The sequence below is a fragment of the Marmota flaviventris genome, chromosome 9 (assembly GCF_047511675.1).
Source record: "Marmota flaviventris isolate mMarFla1 chromosome 9, mMarFla1.hap1, whole genome shotgun sequence".
Lineage (NCBI taxonomy): Eukaryota > Metazoa > Chordata > Mammalia > Rodentia > Sciuridae > Marmota > Marmota flaviventris.
In genome coordinates this window covers 37951375-37968707 of record NC_092506.1, presented here as the reverse complement: position 1 = coordinate 37968707, position 17333 = coordinate 37951375, and the positions used below count along the sequence as shown (strand labels likewise).

Genomic DNA, 17333 nt, shown 5'->3' with positions numbered 1-17333 from the left:
ACATTCAGAAGAAAAACTCATCCAACTATGAGTTGGTCATATTTATAGCATCTCCAAATAAGGAAGATGAGTATTTATGTCCAAAGGTCCAGAATGGAAGAGAGACTAGAGTAATGTATCATGAAGGTAAATGTGAAAATGTTCTGTTAAATTTCATTTTGAAGTATCTGGATCCATGACCACAATGCTAATATTTAATAGACTAATAAAGTGGATGCATAAAGATATGTTTATATGCATATCATTAATCAACTGATGCTTCAATTTGGAGACATATTGCATTTAAAAAATCTTTCAGTTGGAGTGGCAAAGTCCTAAATCAGTAGACTTCTCATTTAGTTTTTAGCTTTAAAATTCTGTTTTAGGGAGTATGTTGTTAACATTCATTGTCATTTTAAAAGTTATTCTCCTAAAATAAGCAATTTTATATCTATTAATTCTGTATTTTTCAGTGTTCTCTAGGGTATGTGCGTGTGTGCACATGCGTGCATGCGTGTGCGCGTGTGTGTTTACACACAGGCGCATGGGAGAGGATCATAAGGGGAATTGGCTCATGGTTATAGTGTCAGAAGTCCCATGAAAGGCTGTCTGCAAGCTAACAATGCTGGGGGGCCTATTCAGCCCAAGTCTGAAAGCCTGAGAACCAGGGAAGCTGATGATGTAACTCTCAGTCTAAGGTCAAAGGTCTCAGAACTCAGTGAGCTGCTGGTCTAAGTCTCATTGTCTGAAGTATGGAGAACTGAGTCCTGACTTCAAAGGGAAGGAGAAGAAGAGTGTCCTAGCCCCAGTAGCCCTAGAATGGAGAGAGAAAAATTCCATCTCTCCTCTGTCTTTTTGTTCCATGGACCACAACCAACCACTTGGTTCACCAGTTCACATGCCAGCCTCCCTTGTGGAAACACCTACATAGACACACCCAGAAATAATGCTTTGCCAGCTCTCTAATTATCCTTAATACCATCAAGTTGACACAATTAATTATCATGTACTCCAAGTATGTACTTTTAGTGTAAAAGTTATGCCTAGTAATTCTATTCAAAACCAATGCACCTCATCTCAAGCCTTCATCTTCTAGCATCTGGATTATCATTAAAGTTTAAGAAATGGCTTCTCCACTCCAGATCATCTCATCTGATCACAGCAAATACACTCCACATACTAGAACTGGTACTACCATCCATTCTCTATTCTCAGCCTCCATTGTAATTGTACACCAGGACCCATTGTATAAGGCAGGTTCTTGTCTAAGAGGTACTCTTAAAATGTACAACATTTTACAATTAGGTTGTGTAATATAATATGTGATTTTTAAAAATCTATGATATTTTAGATAGTCTAACCAGTTTCTTAGCTTCAGGAATTTTAAATGTCATTCATATGACAATTTGCATTATTGAGTTTGAAGCTTGAAGTATTTGGAAGTACTTTTTTTACTGTCATCCCTCAAAGCACTAATGCACCGTGCAATATAACATAAAAAATCATTTGCCCACAGATAATGGTATATTGTTTTGTGAAAAATACAAATTCTCTTTTGGCTTACCTCTACCCACTTTTTTAACTCTTACTTCAGCTCCCCTTTTTCTGCTTCTTCTTCAGAATTAATTTTATTTATAGGTTTTCTCTGGAAATTTTCCTTTTGCACTTGCTATACCTGCACCTGGACAAGCTCACCTAGTTCTGGCATAAACTGGAGTATGCTCTTATACCTTAGGGACAGAGTTTTACCACAGTCCATAAGCCTGGAACCACCATTGATAAGGTACTAAATACATTGTGTATAAAAGCATTTTATTAAACTTAAAAACAGGCAACTCCTCAGTGTGTTCTTTGAGGGATCTTGTCTTTGTATTTGTGTTTTTTTCTCATGTCTATTGCTTGAAGTGTAGGTAGTACCTGGTACATGAAATATGCTCAACAAATGTTTATGAAGAATGAAAGGAAAATAAAGAAAGCAGTGGAAGAAAAGATAACAGGTGAGGGGGAAGAATATTATTTGATTAATATTTAAATTTTTTTATTAATCTCCATTGGCTAAATACCATGTGGCTTTCCTTTTCAAAAGTCTAGTTTTCTTCCCCTCACTAAAATCTTGTTTTCTTCCCCTCACTAAAGTTTAAAAACCTTAATTAAATGCAGCAACCATTTTGACACAACTTTTCTAACTCTCAGTATCGGTACATGTTGGTATAATGGGGGATCATTTAATTCAAGACCAAACAGATGAAGGGATTGTCTTTAAATGTCACATTTAAATTTGTTGGTGAGTAAGATTTTTCCTTGTGCAAGGCACCTGTGCACATCATCTCAAATGACATTAACATTTCAGCCTCAAGGCATAATATAGAAATCACTGATGGTCAGAAACTTTACCTTGTACTGTTTTGCTGACCCCCTCCTGGGAAAATACCTTAGGTGCCTCCACCTAGTTTCCTAATTTGTTAAAATTATTAACACAAAAACATTAGAAATGTTTGCCTATTACTCCATGGTCTCTATGACTTTGGTATCTTTTCCCCCTGCTTAGTGTCTTTTATATTTAAATTATTTTGGTGTTGGGGATTTGGATCTTGTGCATGCTCAGCATGTGTTTTACTGCTAAGCTACATCTCCAGCCCAATGAGGCCATTTTATTTATTTATTTAGCCATTAAAATCCACATCTGGTTTTATGGCATTCCTTAGGAAGTGGTACTTCCTTGTGTGTGGGACTATATCCTCAGACAAGCTACTTTCATCATTAGAATACTTGACAATACTTAAAATGTAAAGGCATAAGTATTCTAATCATAATTATATGTCAAACATGAGTGATGAATCATGATGTAAAAACTATATTTTTATATAAAGTATGCTAACATCACTGTGACACCATTTCATACTAATTTGGGTATGACTCTCGTTTTCTATAGTGCATCTATGTGCTAAAAGTAAAATGGATATTTTAGGAAAATGAGCTATTTCTATTTTTTATACATATAAGACTCCAGAAGCTCCCCTTTTGTCATTCTGGATGCCATATATTTATAGTTCAGACTTGAAATCTTATTACATCATATATATGCATAATAACATTGACTCAGTTACAATAATAGCAAACACATGTAGGTAAGATATTCTAAATGCCAGCCATTCTTCTAGCACTTTATATTTACTTAATTATTGAATAGTCCCACTCATAATTCTTTATTATTATTTATATTTTAAAAATAAGAAATATGTCAGGTATTATAAACTAGTAAAAGGATCAGCTTTATTTACCCATCCATCCACCTCTCTATGAACAAAACTGGAGGAAAAATCCAGAATCTCATAAATGAATAAGAGTTGGTTCTTAACTTGGGGGAGCTCTTGGTCTCACAGAAAGACATGTTATTACCAGATTAGATGTACCCCAGATGTTTTACAGAAGGCCAGGGTATGTGGTAGCTCATGTTGCCCAAGGGAATCAAGAAACTGTCAGCGATAGATAGGAGCCCTGTTTTGAATAGGCAAAATCTTCATAACAAAGTGAAGCAAAAATGAGGGGAAATGTAAAAGGGAAATAATGTATCAAACATTTCAAAGGAATAAGGAGACTGTGTCTTATATGGCCTCTATCTAATGAATTTATGAGCCTGACTAAGTTGAAATTTAATGGGAAAAATCTCCACTCTAGATTTAGCTGTGACTTCTGGGATTTCTTCTACTTTTTGTACATCCTAAATAAAGCTCTTTTCATGATAGTACCTCCTACAAGCAACAAGAATTTCTATGACTCTAAGGTCAATTCCTCCCCAGCAAATCCATTAGAGTCCTAGGCGTGAAGCAAGAAATTTAATGACAGTGGTGGTTGATGGAGGTACCACTTGGAGTGGTTCAATATATGGTTCGCCATTCTTGTAATAACATTCAACTTTTACTTATGATATTGTCAAATGAATATTTAATTTAAACAAAAACCTATTTGTACTTAAAATTATAGGAGAATTATAGGACATAGGTTTATAAGTGCACTCAAGTTTCAGAATAGTATAATATGAAGAGCAAATGACTGGAGTTATTTGATATATTAATCTTTAATACAGTCAGGGAGTTTTATCCATTTTTTTTTCATGGCTAGTGTCTAGAAAGTAGACCTATCACATATTGCAACAAATGCTTGTCAAATTGCTTAAAGACTTGCTTATTATGTACTTTGTAGGGTCTTCTCTCAGTCTTTCCTTTAGGACACACTCACTTGGATTTTGTGTGTGCTGACCAAACATGAATCTTGCCCTCATGGAATATACCTTATGGCTAGAGAGAACATAGGCTAAATAACAACTAAATTAATGCAAACATGTGAAGTTCTATTATGGTCAAAGTACAAGCTGTTCAGAGAACATTTAGCAAGAAAAGTGAGTCTATTTAGTATGAGTGTGTGAATAATTCTAATGGACTGTTTCCTATAGCAAGGAAGGTTTTAACTATGAAATAATCTTTATGTGTCATTGAAGAGGGAAGAAGTAAAGTATTCAAAGAAAAAAGACAAGGGCATGGAAAATTCTATTTAATTATATCAAACAAAAGAACAGTGCACAGAAATGAACATAAAGTTCATCATCCAGATTTTAAAAACAAATTTCATTAACTTATGAAGCCCTTCAAAACTTTGTGTCTTTCTGTATTCTGTCTTGCATTAAACTTGTTAGAGACCTTTTCTTAAGCAACCTATTATCTCATTCAATTAATAATTTAATTGAATGAGATAAATTTTGATTTTATTAGTTACTCTTATTTAAGGGCTGGGTATGTATTATTCACTTTTGTGTCCTGCCTAGAGTTTTGTATATAACAAGCAAGCTTAAAAGTACATTACAGTCCACAGTTACCCTTTCCATGTTTACTTCTTAGTGACTCAGAGTAGTCACAATATGGGGGAAGCATACATTTTATTATGTACTGGTAAAAGTGCATATGTTGCTTTTCTAGACCAAAAGGTAATGATGACAGTTTCTCTGATTCTCTGCTTATGCATCTGAGCTTGTGCCCACATCATCATGTCCCTCTGGAAGCAGATATCTAAGGATTGTGACAACCACAGGTCCCCATGTCTTCCATCTACTGTTTATTTTGGACCAGTGGTAGCCATGAGCAGTAGATTAGGTGCTGACAAGAGAGAGGTTGAGTGTTTGTCCTCCTGGATCTTTGCCAGTGTTTGAGTTAGTTGTGGCTGCACTCCTCCATCCAGCATTTGGTCTGCTAGATTTCCTCTCCCTCAGCTGTCATTGTCTCCAAGATCCTGTATCTTATTCCTTCATATCTAAAAATGATAAAAGGTTTCAGACCCTTGCTAATTCTTGGGAGCTTTACCAACCTTTATTGATTTACCTGAATCCAGGACACACCCTTGCAAACATTCTTTTACTAAACTTTCTTCAAGTGCTCTAATTTAACTAGCCCTAGAATTCTGATCAGTAGACATCAGTTTTTCTTTTCTTTTTCAAAAGGAGAGTAAAATGAAAAAGTAAGTGAAGAGAAAACTACAGTAAAAAAAGTTTCTGAGTAAACAAATAAATTGTATGATGTATTGCAAAGAGCAGAGGCTGTGAAGAATTGGTTTGTTCTAGGCTCCAAAACTTCCTGGATGTGAGATTTGAGACAAGTTCCCAAGTCCTTTGTGTTTGGGGATTTTTACATGTAAAATGCAGACAAGTCCTAATAGGATTATTATGAGTAGTACCAATAACATACAGGATGAACCTGGCAATCTGTAGATAATAAATAGTGCTTTTATCACTAGCAATAACTTCCACCAAAAATGTCACAATCAACTAGTAAATCAGAAATGTTGCTTTAAAGAAAATAAAGGAACAGTGATTTTGACAAAGAAGACAAATTAGAATGGGTTATCTACAGTTCTTCCCAATGATTATCACACATTTAAATATGCTTTCATTATATACCCTAATATAGAAAAGTGAATTTTTTTTCCTTTAGATTTGGACTAATTATTTTATTCCTCCTTGATCCACCAGAGACACAATTCATTTTATATCTTTTCCATATAGCTTTTGATGCATTATAATTGTACATTAGGGTGGAATTTGTTGTTACATATTTGTAAATGCATATAATATAAAAATATAATTCAGTCAGTTTCATTTTCCAATATTTCCCCTTTCCCTCCCTTAAATATTTGTATTTTATAAAATTAAAAAGCTTCTCAAGATACCACTCACTCTTAGTCTACCAATTATCAAATATTTCTGATAAAATTACAAAGTTCTACTAAAGCACATAGGATGCAAAAATATTTGTTATTTTAAAATTTTATCTTTTATGGATGTGATTTAAAATCCATTTGGTAGGAATATCAAGTTCTTTTGGTACAAATATTCTGGTTTCTTCTGAAAATTTACTTGGTTCATTTTCAAAGATTATTGTTATGTAACATACTAAGTATTTCTTTTCTTTCACATGAGTCCTTTGTTTGAGTTCATTTTCTTGAAGAGAAATTTCACCAAGAGGGTAGATGTTTTGAAAAATGTGTTCTTTCTGTTGGGAACAATGACCAATTTTTCTTTATTCTTGAATCATCCCTTTAAGGTTTTCTAAGGATCTGTTTTTCCAATTAAGGACTTCATATCAGCTCAATGCCCATTGAGTTTAATGGTGTCTGAATAACAACTCTTCCTCCTGGGAACATCCTCAAGTCATGAATTATGTGAAAGCCTCTTTAGACCATGTCTTATTTGCAATTACATGTCTTCAACTTTTGTGTGTATCCAACTGAAACTGTCATTTCATCGAATTCTTTTAAATAGGGGAGCAATTACAAAGTGCTTTTGGAACAGTTGGAATTTGTATTCATTGTTGCTTTAGAAAAAAAAGTTCCAAATATAGGATATGACACATTTTCTGCAGTCTTATAGGTTTATCGTTGAACTCTGGAACAGTATATGCCTAGCAAAACTGGCACTTACTCTGATCTGTTTTCTAGTGATTAGCTTTAGATGGGTAATTATATAATGTTATTCATGTGTATGCATTGAATGTATAGAAGAAAAGGGACAGAACTTGGGAATATAGGAGGAAAAAAGCCTGAATATGCTTTGGGGATAATTTTAATAGTGCTAAGTAAAGAGCAGATACTGTTGGAAATGCAAAGCAGAAATGTGATGACATTGAATGAGAAACTTTGAAAGGAACTTTGTGCCCTTGAGCCTTGAGAACACTAGGATATCAGACTTTCCACTTAGATTGCATTGGTTTTTAGAAAAGATGATCTGTGAGATAGCTTTGGAAATTTTAGATAGCTCAGGATATGAGAAAGCGCTTCACAAAAGACACTTGGGAAGGAAAATGAAGGGCATTTGGGAGGATCTTTGCTTCATCTTTACTGTTATTTTCTCTATTTCCTTTGAGTGCTGCATTTAACAAATATGTTCAGCAGTAATGGAATTATGCAGTATCTTCTGTGGACTTTCTCATCTTATGTACATAATCTTTTGAAGAAAATGTGTTAAATCCAATAATTATAAATAAATAAAAACTTAGAAAAAGGAAACATCAAAAAAGAATCAGCTCTTTTGATGGCTTTGCTGATGCTACTACCTGGTTTCAGGGTTCCTTGTGGGTGATTTTATAATACCCTGTGCATTCTTTTATTGGATCCAGTCACTTTGCTTATGTATATGTTTCCCCTGAGTGGGCACCATTTTGTATCCTCAAAAAAAGGGAAGGTAAGGACAGGCCTAGAGAAAGAAATCAAGAATTTTTGGAATTATTAAAGAAATGATGTAATAACTAGATGAATGAAAACCAGTCTTGGAAAATCATGTTGATACTTTTATGTGTAACTCAGTTATGTACACTGTTAATTCATGGAAAGTTTTATATTATTACTATCTGTTTTTGTTTTTGTTTATCTATGGTACTGGGAATAGAACCTAGGGCCTCATGAGTGCTAGGCAAGAACTCTACCTCTGAACTTACCTCAAGCCTTATAGTGTTATGACTGATTGCCTGTCAAGGCTGTTTGTCAGAGCACTCAAGGCTCAGGAAATACAGAGAGCAGTCACACTTCGTCCAACAGCTACACCATCAACCATCTCTGCCTTTATCTGTGCATCTCCTCTTATCCCAAATAAGTATTAATTTTTTATGCTTGTTCTCTGTTAGAGTAAAAGGCTAAGAATTTTTTATTTATAACAATGGATAAAACTCTATTTGCAGTGTAGTAAGCAAGAAAGGATAGAAAGCTGCTGGTGCACTCTAGGTGGGGAAAACATGGACTGATGTTCTCTGGGGATTTATTCATTTATTTATCCTTAATTGTCATAGTCTCGACTAGGACCAAGAAACAGAAATATAATCACTTGACATTATGTATTAGTGTGTTTTTGTTTGTTTGTTTTTCTTAGTATTAGATTGAACCTAGGGCCTCCAACTGGCTAGATAAGCACTCTACCACTGAGTTACATGCCCAACTCTTCACTCTTGCTTTAATTTTAACTTGAAGCAAGGTCTCACTGACTTGCCCAGGGTGGCCTCAAGCTTGTGAGCCTCCTGCCTCCATGTTCAGGGTAGCTGGAATTACAGACATGCACCACAGTGCCCCCCTCCCCCCACACTGTAAATGTTTCTTAAATTTAAAGAAGTACAATATCATATTAAAAAGTATTCACTGGCATAAAAACTTACTAGCAGAGTTTTCCTCTATACTCTTCCTGGGATGGATAGAAAGCATTTATTGGCCCTCAACTAAAGTTAATTATATAGTATTTTGATGGAAACTCAGCATACCTTGGAGAATTCCTCTACAAAATGTTCTGTCCTTATCATTACAGGGTTCCAGAGAGCTACGGGACTGGTTGCTATTCTTCTAGTCAATTCACATTTCTTTCTTGCATCCTCTTCTAGGTTACATTTGCTCATTGAGAATTACTGTGAAAATAATAAAAACATGTTTCTATAAAGGAAAAGATAAAAATCATCACTCCTAGATTTATCTGAATTTCATCTGTTTAACCATATCTCATTTTGGTAGAACCCATTTCAAGGACTGTCTTTTTTACTCTATTTCAAAATTTCTATTGGCCTTAAAGAGCCATGCATCTTGGTTTCTTTGCTTTATTTTATTTGAATTCATGTGTTTGGAGAGATTCTTGGACACTTGGGGCTTATTCATGAAATGACTACAAAATAAGATTTTTACAAATTAATGGCCTGACCCATGTGAGTGAAATGTAGCTATTTGTGTTATGATAAAAATAATTATGAAAAATATATCTCTTCTCGATTTTTTACCTACTATGATGACCCTAATTCTACTCCATTTCAAAAGTGAAATTAAGATAAATAACTATAAGGCAAACATTTATTACATGAATTCTCTATATACTTTGGAATTTGCATTATCCTCTTCACCATTTAGCTACTATAATTGAAATTTATTTTATTATAGAGGATCAGATATCAGGAAGGTGGATTCATAGGGTGGTAGGGGCTGACAAATGTGCATCTATGTTGTTCTTTCTGTGTTTAACCTCTATCCATATAGAATTTTTGAGTGATACGTTTCAATATCTGTGACTTTTGAGGTGAATAGATGTTGTTTTAGGGATTTTCAAACTAATTTACACATGTATTATGATGGGGTAACTTTAGTGTTAAGAAATGCTTGGAACATAAATTCCCTTTTTTCTCATATATTAGTGTAATCTATGGCATGTTATTTTTCATCTCCAGTTTTGGTTTCCCCATAGTTAGTAGAAAACACAATGTCTGCCTAATAAGAATATTATGAAATGAAACAAAAATATTACATATAATGTATATTAAATAAAATTCTATCAGTGACTATAAATCAATAAGCAAAAAGTCTAACACATACAAAATAGCTTAGTCACTTAAGCATAATAATTGGCTAGAAAATAGATGAAGTCATGCTCAATTTATAAAATGAAAATTAAAATCATGAAGGTTTTTGGTTTTGTTTGTGGGCTTTTTATTTTGTCCAAAATCAAAACTATCGTTGGGGTATAGATTGGGCCAAGGCATAAGCAATTGGATCCTGTCTTGGGCAGTTTGAGTTTTTTGTTTTGTTTTTGGAGGAGTTTGTTTTTATTCTTTTCTTTTTTGAAACATGGGATTGAACCCAGGACTTTACTAATATGAGACAAACCATTTTCCCACTGAGCTACATGATAGCCCTTGGGCAGTTCATGGAAGTATAAAAGATAAAGCTTTTAGGGAGGACCATTTGGCACTTTCTATCCAAATGATAAATATTCATGACTTTCAACCTAGAAGTTCTACATCTAAGTCTTTCCTCTTAGATAAATAATGTGTAAGGACAAGGCATATGTATAATAATACTGGTAGGAATATTCTTTCTGAAATAAATTATTGAAAATTACCTAAGTGTCCAATGATGGGAGAATGATTGAATGAACTATAGTTTATTCATACTGTAGAATACTTTAAGGTAGATTTAAAAGTCTGAGGTAAGCGTGGAATGATGGTGCACGCCTGTAATCCCAGTTACTCAGGAGGCTAAGGCAGGAGGATCATTAGTTTGAGGCCAGCCTGGGCAACTTAATGAGACTGTGTCTCAAAATTAAAAATAAAAAAGGCTGGGGATGCATCTCAATGGTAGAATACTCCTGGGTGCAATACCCAGTGCCAAAAATAAATAAATAAAATAAAGTCTGAGATAGATGTGTGTGGGCTGAAATGAAAAAAAAAATTATCCAAGACTTCTTAAATGGACAAATGTGTAATGCAACACACTATGCACTTCCATTAGTGTAAGAAAACTATTTCTGTACATGCTTATGCATATATATACACAGAAAAATATCAGTAAGTGGTAACATTTGCTTTGTTTGGTTTGGAGACTGAGTTTGGGAGTCACAGGGAAAATGATTTTGGCTTTTTATTCTGTTTACCTCTGTAATTTCAAGCCTTTTAAATGAGAATATTTGTTTATAATTTGCTTATGTAGAATAAAGAAATATACCCCACAATGAATAAATAAATGCACCAACCACAGAGCCTGTCATGTAATTGATAGTCACAATAAGACCCTTTGCCTTATGTGGTCTGAGATTTAGACCAAGCACTGAGGTAAGTTGATTTCATGGTTTTGTTTACATAATGCAGACACCACATGTATCAACTGCTTAACTCAGATGTCAGTCTGAAACTATTTAGGGCGTGATTCAGGATCAAACTTTGGAAAATTCAGGATATAGCTTTGGAAAAGCTGTATCTGTGCAGGCAGAGTGAAAGGAGGAATGTGAGAACCATTTTTCTGAAAAACATTTTATAGCTGTGAATTCTATGGAGTTCACCAGGTTGATCCAGTTCCTTTGTTTTGCAAATTTGGTTGTAAATCTCTGTTTTTAAGAACTTATAGAGAAAATAAGTTTATTGAGCCAGCTGAGTCACAACCCAACATTCTAGGCACTGGCAGTGGCAGTGGACATAAAGAAGAGAAGAGATAAGCTACTTAACAAGTACTCAGGTTATAGGCATAGTCAGCCAACTGTTCAGATGTCCATTTGGCCAACAAGTATTTGTTGATGCCTCTCGGGAGCCAAGCATGGATTTAGACACTGCATATAAACACAACAAAAATCAATATCCTCATTGAACGTGCATTCCAGGAGGTATATGGAACTTTAAAAGCTACACAAGAAACATATGGTGTGGATGTTAAGCAGAAGATAATATAGAGGAGAGATGTGTCTTAGAAGCCAAATTTATTACAGTTAATGTGAAATAACCTGAAAGGGACAGTAGCAAGGAAGAGTTAATGAATAGCCTAATTACATAAGAATTTGAAAGATAAGGGTTTTTGTTGTTATTGTGTGTTTTTTCAGAGAATAGGGATTAAAAAGAATGGACTCAAAAAGGCAGTTAGTAGTTAGGAGGATACCTACTCCACCTGAAGCCGGATAGCCTGAATTATGAGGTTGTAGGAGGGAAAGGGCCTACAAGGGAAGCAGTGTTGTAGGTCGGGGGTAAGGGGCAGTGCTAGGTGTGGGTAAGAAAATGAATTTTCCATAGAAAAAGCTGAGGAGGATACTAAGTGGGTTTTTCTGACATTGGATGTAAACTCCCAAGGACCTATTGAAGCAGTCTTAGTGGAAGACACTGTCAGAAATGACAGAGTCCAAAAATATTTGGAGATTAGAATTCTGGGGATGAGGATTTGATTTGGGATTGACATAATGTGAATGAAGATAGATGGAGAAAGGAAAGGGGGGCATTCTTTGCTAGAGTGTAGCAGTGATAGGGGCTGCTGCTAATGGAGGAAAGGGACTCTTACAGAAGCACAGGAATGTTCTCTTTTGATCCAGCTTTTTTGCCAAACCATTGCTACCTTTATGCAGTCTCCAGATCACTGTGACAAACATACCTGAAATAAACAACTCAAAGGAAGAAGGATTTATTTTCACTCACAGTTTTCAGAGATTTCAGTCCATAATCAGCTGGTCCTATTGCTTTGGGTCGGAGACAAGGCAGAACATCACTGCAGAAGGGCATTGAGGAGGAGAGCTGATTCTCCCCATGGCACCCAGGAAGGAGAGAGAAAGAAAGGAAAATCTATATTCCAGAGCATGTTCACTGTTATGGTTTAGATGTGAAGTGTCTCCCAAAAGCTCACATGGAAGACAATGCAAGAAGGTTTGGAGGAGCAATGATTGGGTTATAGCTTTAACTTAATCAGTGAATTAATCACTGATGCGATTAACGGGGTGGTGACTGGAGGCAGGTGACGTGTGGCTGGAGGAAGTGGTTCATTGGGGGCGTGGTTATGGGGCATATATATTTTGTATCTGGGGCGTGGAGTCTCTCTGCTTCCTGATCATCCTGTGAGCTGGATCCCTCTACCACACTCTTCTGCCATGATGTTCTGCCTCTCACCTCAAGTCCCAGGGAATGGAGCCTGCTGTTTATGGACTGAGACCTCTTAAACCACGAGCCCCTAAATACACCTTTCCTCCTTTACAATCAGTTGGGTCAGGTCCTTTGGTCACAGCAGTGAAAAAGTTGACTAAAACACTCACGGTGATCTGCTTTCTCCAAGTAGGTCCCACTTCTTACAGTTTCTTCCTTCCTCCCAATAATACCATCAAATTGTGAATACATTGATGGATTAATTCCACTAATAAAGTCAGAGCCCTCATAATCCAGTCACTTCCCCAGAGCCCAGCTCTGAACATCACTGCACTGGGTACCAAGCCTTCAACACATGAGCCTTTGGGGGTCATTCCAGATCTAAATTGTAACAAGTACTATTAATGCATTATGTTTGTAGTTAAGTGATAGAGAAAGAAGGGCTCTCCTTAGCAATAGTAATTTGAATGTGTTAGGTTTTATTTATTTCACTACTTGAAAATCTAAATGGTTAGGTTTATGCAAAGACAATACAAATTATTGTTGTTATAACTCCCTGGATTTCCATTTTCTTTTTTCAAAAAAAATTTAAAAATATATTGAAATCTCAAACTGAAAGAGAAACTGTTTATTTCTCAGAACTATTTGACAAAAATCTCAACATTTTCCCCTAACAAAACAGAAACAAATCTGAGTTCTAAAAGCTACATGGTATATGAAAATTATTTATTGACCTCTCCTAAGTAGATCATTTCTAAAGCTCATCTTTTTGAACTTGCAGGTATGAATGTAAGCAAAAGTGAGATAACAAAAGAAACTTCATTGAAACCATCTAGGAGATCCCTGCCTTGCCTTGCCCACAGCTATGCTCATTCAAAGAGCTTGAGCCAATCTACCTCGCTCTTCCAGTCAACCGAGAGTGAATCTCAGGCTCCAACCTCTGTAACTTTAATCTCTGCTGACAAAGCAGAGCAAGGTGAGCAGCAATTATTGTTTTCTTCTTCAACTTATGAAAAATAAGTGCACCCTTTCTTTTTTTTTTTCCATTTGACTGGTTTTAATAGAGGTCTTCAGAAAGGAGACTAGAATAGGACAGAGAGCAGACCCTCCTTCTGCCAATCAGATGAAAGGCCCAGTGTTGGCCAAATGTTTTTATTCCTTCCTTGCTTTGCAGGTGGCCAGTCCCATAATAATCTGGACATACTTGCTGTTTGCAGCAGAAGACAGACCAAGTGCATGTATGAATCACTATCTCAAAGGGCCATTGTTTACATTGCCTGTTGTTAATAAAATTATTCCTTGTTAGAATTTATAAGCAGTGTTCAAATAAAATGTCATCAGTAAAGAATTCCATTTCCCAAAAAGAGAAACCAAAGATTTTAATCTTGATTATAAAACAGTGAAGATTTGGCTCCATGAACATGAACTAGTGTTTGCAACAAAATGTTGACAGGCAAGAGCTAAATTTTAGGCACATTCTAGCTAGATGCCACATTAAAGAAACTGGCTGAGTTTAGGCTGTCTTCTACACACATAGGCTTGTCAGAGACACACTGTTATGATTTTAGACCATTTGCAAAATCAAGAGTCAAAATAAAATCATGCTCCCCATTATTCAAAGATGAGTTTGTTTTTCTCATTCATCTCTAGCTTTTTCATACATTGATTCATGTGATTCCTTTGAGTTGCTACTTTCCCTGAATAACTTGAAAATACCAAAACTTATCTCTTAATAACACTGCAAAATAACTACATATTATAAAAAGCCAACTTACAGCCTTATTCAATAATGAAAGTACTAATGGTTCAAGAGGATAAATGTATTAAATGTAGCATAAATATTTTTTTCACTTATAAAATTTATTTTAAATAATTCAAACATTAACATAAAAAATTTCTTCATTTTGGCCATCATTTGTCCATCAAATATAATAATAATTTTTCAGTCACTATACTTTTATTTTCCAAAACTAATATGTGTCTTCTTTCTTTCAGTTAACTCCGAAGAGAATGAAAAAGACTCCATGCTCAAATGTTCCTTTGCTGACCTCAGCGATTTTTGCTTGGGTGAGTTAATATTCCGTATTTCACTCCTCGTTTTCCTCTCTCCAAATCTGTTTTCAAACCTTAAACAGATTTTGTCTTTTAACATTCCATTGGTGAATATAATATTCTAAAGTTAAAAATTATTAAGGAATTTGTTGTACATTTTGAAATTCAAATAATAAGACATAAAACAACACCTTTATGAACAACAATCCCATAAAAATGTTAACAATTTTTGCTGTTGCCTAGTACATTTATGCTATTATTAATACTACATTTATCAAATTATGGCACCTGATATTTGAAATCAAAGTAATACTGAAAGATTCTGTTCTTACGTTAGAGGACAATGTTTATTTCCTTTTCCTCTAGCAGTGACAATTGACTCGGTCTCTTCAAGAGTCATCTTCAAGAGGATGAGTGTCTTCTTTAGCCTTTTGCTATTACCACATGAGATTTGCTTTTGTTGAGCAAGGTATAAATTCAGATCAACACCTTGCTGTCCTTTCTCATGAGTGATGCTTTTGAACTTGGACTTTTCCTTGTGTTATTGTTGGTGGTGGTTCTTCTTCTTCTGTCTTTTTCATGCGTTTCTGGGGATTGATCACAATGGCACTCTACATTTTTATTTTTTATTTTGAGACAGGGTCTTGATAATTTGCCCAGGCTATCCTTCAACTTTGGATCATTTTGCCTCAGCCTCCTAAGGCCCTGGAATTACAGATGCGAACCATCATGCCCAGCTGGAACTTTTCCTTTTTATAAAGTAAATATTAATAAAAAAGAAAGAATTAATCAAAAAATAATACTAATTTGCCCAAACACTTATTTTGCAACTTTGGAGTGAATATATTTATAAGTATAAGAAATTAAGCCCTGAGTTTTCAGTAGTAAGAATATGGGGGCCTGGCTATGTTGTCTACATTAAGGTTCTCAAACCTGGTTATATATTCAGATCTTGAAATTTCCTTGTCCCAGCTCCAGAGAATCAGTATTAATTTGTTGAAGGAGTAACATAGGTATTCATACAGTTCCACAATTCCACAGGCAAATATTAAGTGTATCCAGGATTCAGAATTTCTGTCCTCAAATTTGATCATTAGTTTCTCAGGGCATTGGTAATGTATTTTTATCATTCTTAAAGCTGTGAACTATGTAATTTATGATAATGTTGTAAATGACTGAAAATTAGTCAGGTTTCTCATAATATTTTTTGAATGTGTGTGGCATAGAAACAGCACTGGTTTATCAAATTTACTAATTAAAGCAAGCAGCAGGTTCACTTCATGTAAACATCAAAAGATTATTTCACCAGAAAAAATGCATTGCTCAGAGTACAAAGATATTTCCCATAGCAATTAAGTCTGAAAGAGATGGTTATTATCACTTTTTTTCTGATAATAAAACAAAAATACAAACAACAGCAAAACAAGAAAAAACACTAATATTTTCTTTGTCCAAAATGTCTACACATGTGGTAAGTTTTCCATGGCTTTTTTCCTGATAATTCTCCCCAACTAATACTAGTTAATGGTTTGCCAATCACTCTAATCATGTAAACCTTCAATTTCAATTCCTTGAACCCAATTTTTGGAAGTTTCTTATTTCAAGTAGTCAAAGCAGGTTTTTCTGAGCACTTACTAACTCCCATTCCTCTCCTCATCATTTTGGTTGACTATTAATTGACCTCCTGATGTGGTGGACATCTCTCCAGGTATTGTACCTCACACTCAGTTTTTCTGTATCAGTCTAGAATTCATTAATGTTAGAGATATATCCCAACTGCTGAAGAGATGAAAACCCATTTGCATGATGAGGTGTTTGCCTCATTATAATATTAAGCAATCCAGGAATCCATCAGGATGTAGCTCCTGGGTGGGAAATACTTTTTCAAGAAACCTCCATGTCTATAATGTGGGTTCTTTCATCATCTTTGAGAATAGGTCAAACAAAATGATGTCAGATATATCAAGAGTATAATTGTAGAAAGTGTAAGTATTTTAGTAAAGCAAACCGGCTAATTTTTCCAATTTTTCTTTTATGGAGTATCAGCTTCTATGTTGGGTTGAAATTTTTAAGGACCAGTGGTGTCTGACAAATGCATCTGGTTAATGAGTTTTCTTCCTTACAGTGAGCTGCTTTGAGCCATCCCATGAGAATATTAGTGCTGTGGTAGAGTTAACTGCATGTTGTCAGTCCTTCATTAAAGGAAGAATTTCATGGTTCTATTAATTCTCAGCAGAAGTTTCCACTAAGTTTGTCTAGCAATGTGCCTATATCATGGATGAAATTCTGTTTTTCAAGCCAACACTGGTTAAATCTTCTTTCTTATATCTAAGTTCTCTGACTGTGATATATTACTTAACCTCTCTGTGCCTCAGTGAACTTATTTATAAATTTAGAATCTGGGATACA

At 35.0% G+C, this 17333-nt stretch overlaps 1 protein-coding gene across 6 annotated transcripts in view; it reads left to right on the top strand.

The window, feature by feature from the left end:
• The window catches only part of Ano3 (anoctamin 3), a 406718-nt gene that overhangs the window by 199629 nt on the left and 189756 nt on the right, over window positions 1-17333 (top strand). For 5 of the 6 annotated variants that reach the window (XM_071616326.1, XM_071616325.1, XM_071616328.1 and 2 more), the window contains 2 exons: window positions 13654-13848; window positions 14868-14939. In XM_071616326.1, the coding sequence (XP_071472427.1) occupies window positions 13654-13848; window positions 14868-14939 (267 nt within the window). The remainder of the gene's footprint in view (window positions 1-13653; window positions 13849-14867; window positions 14940-17333) is intronic. The other variant, XM_071616329.1, reaches the window with a different exon arrangement.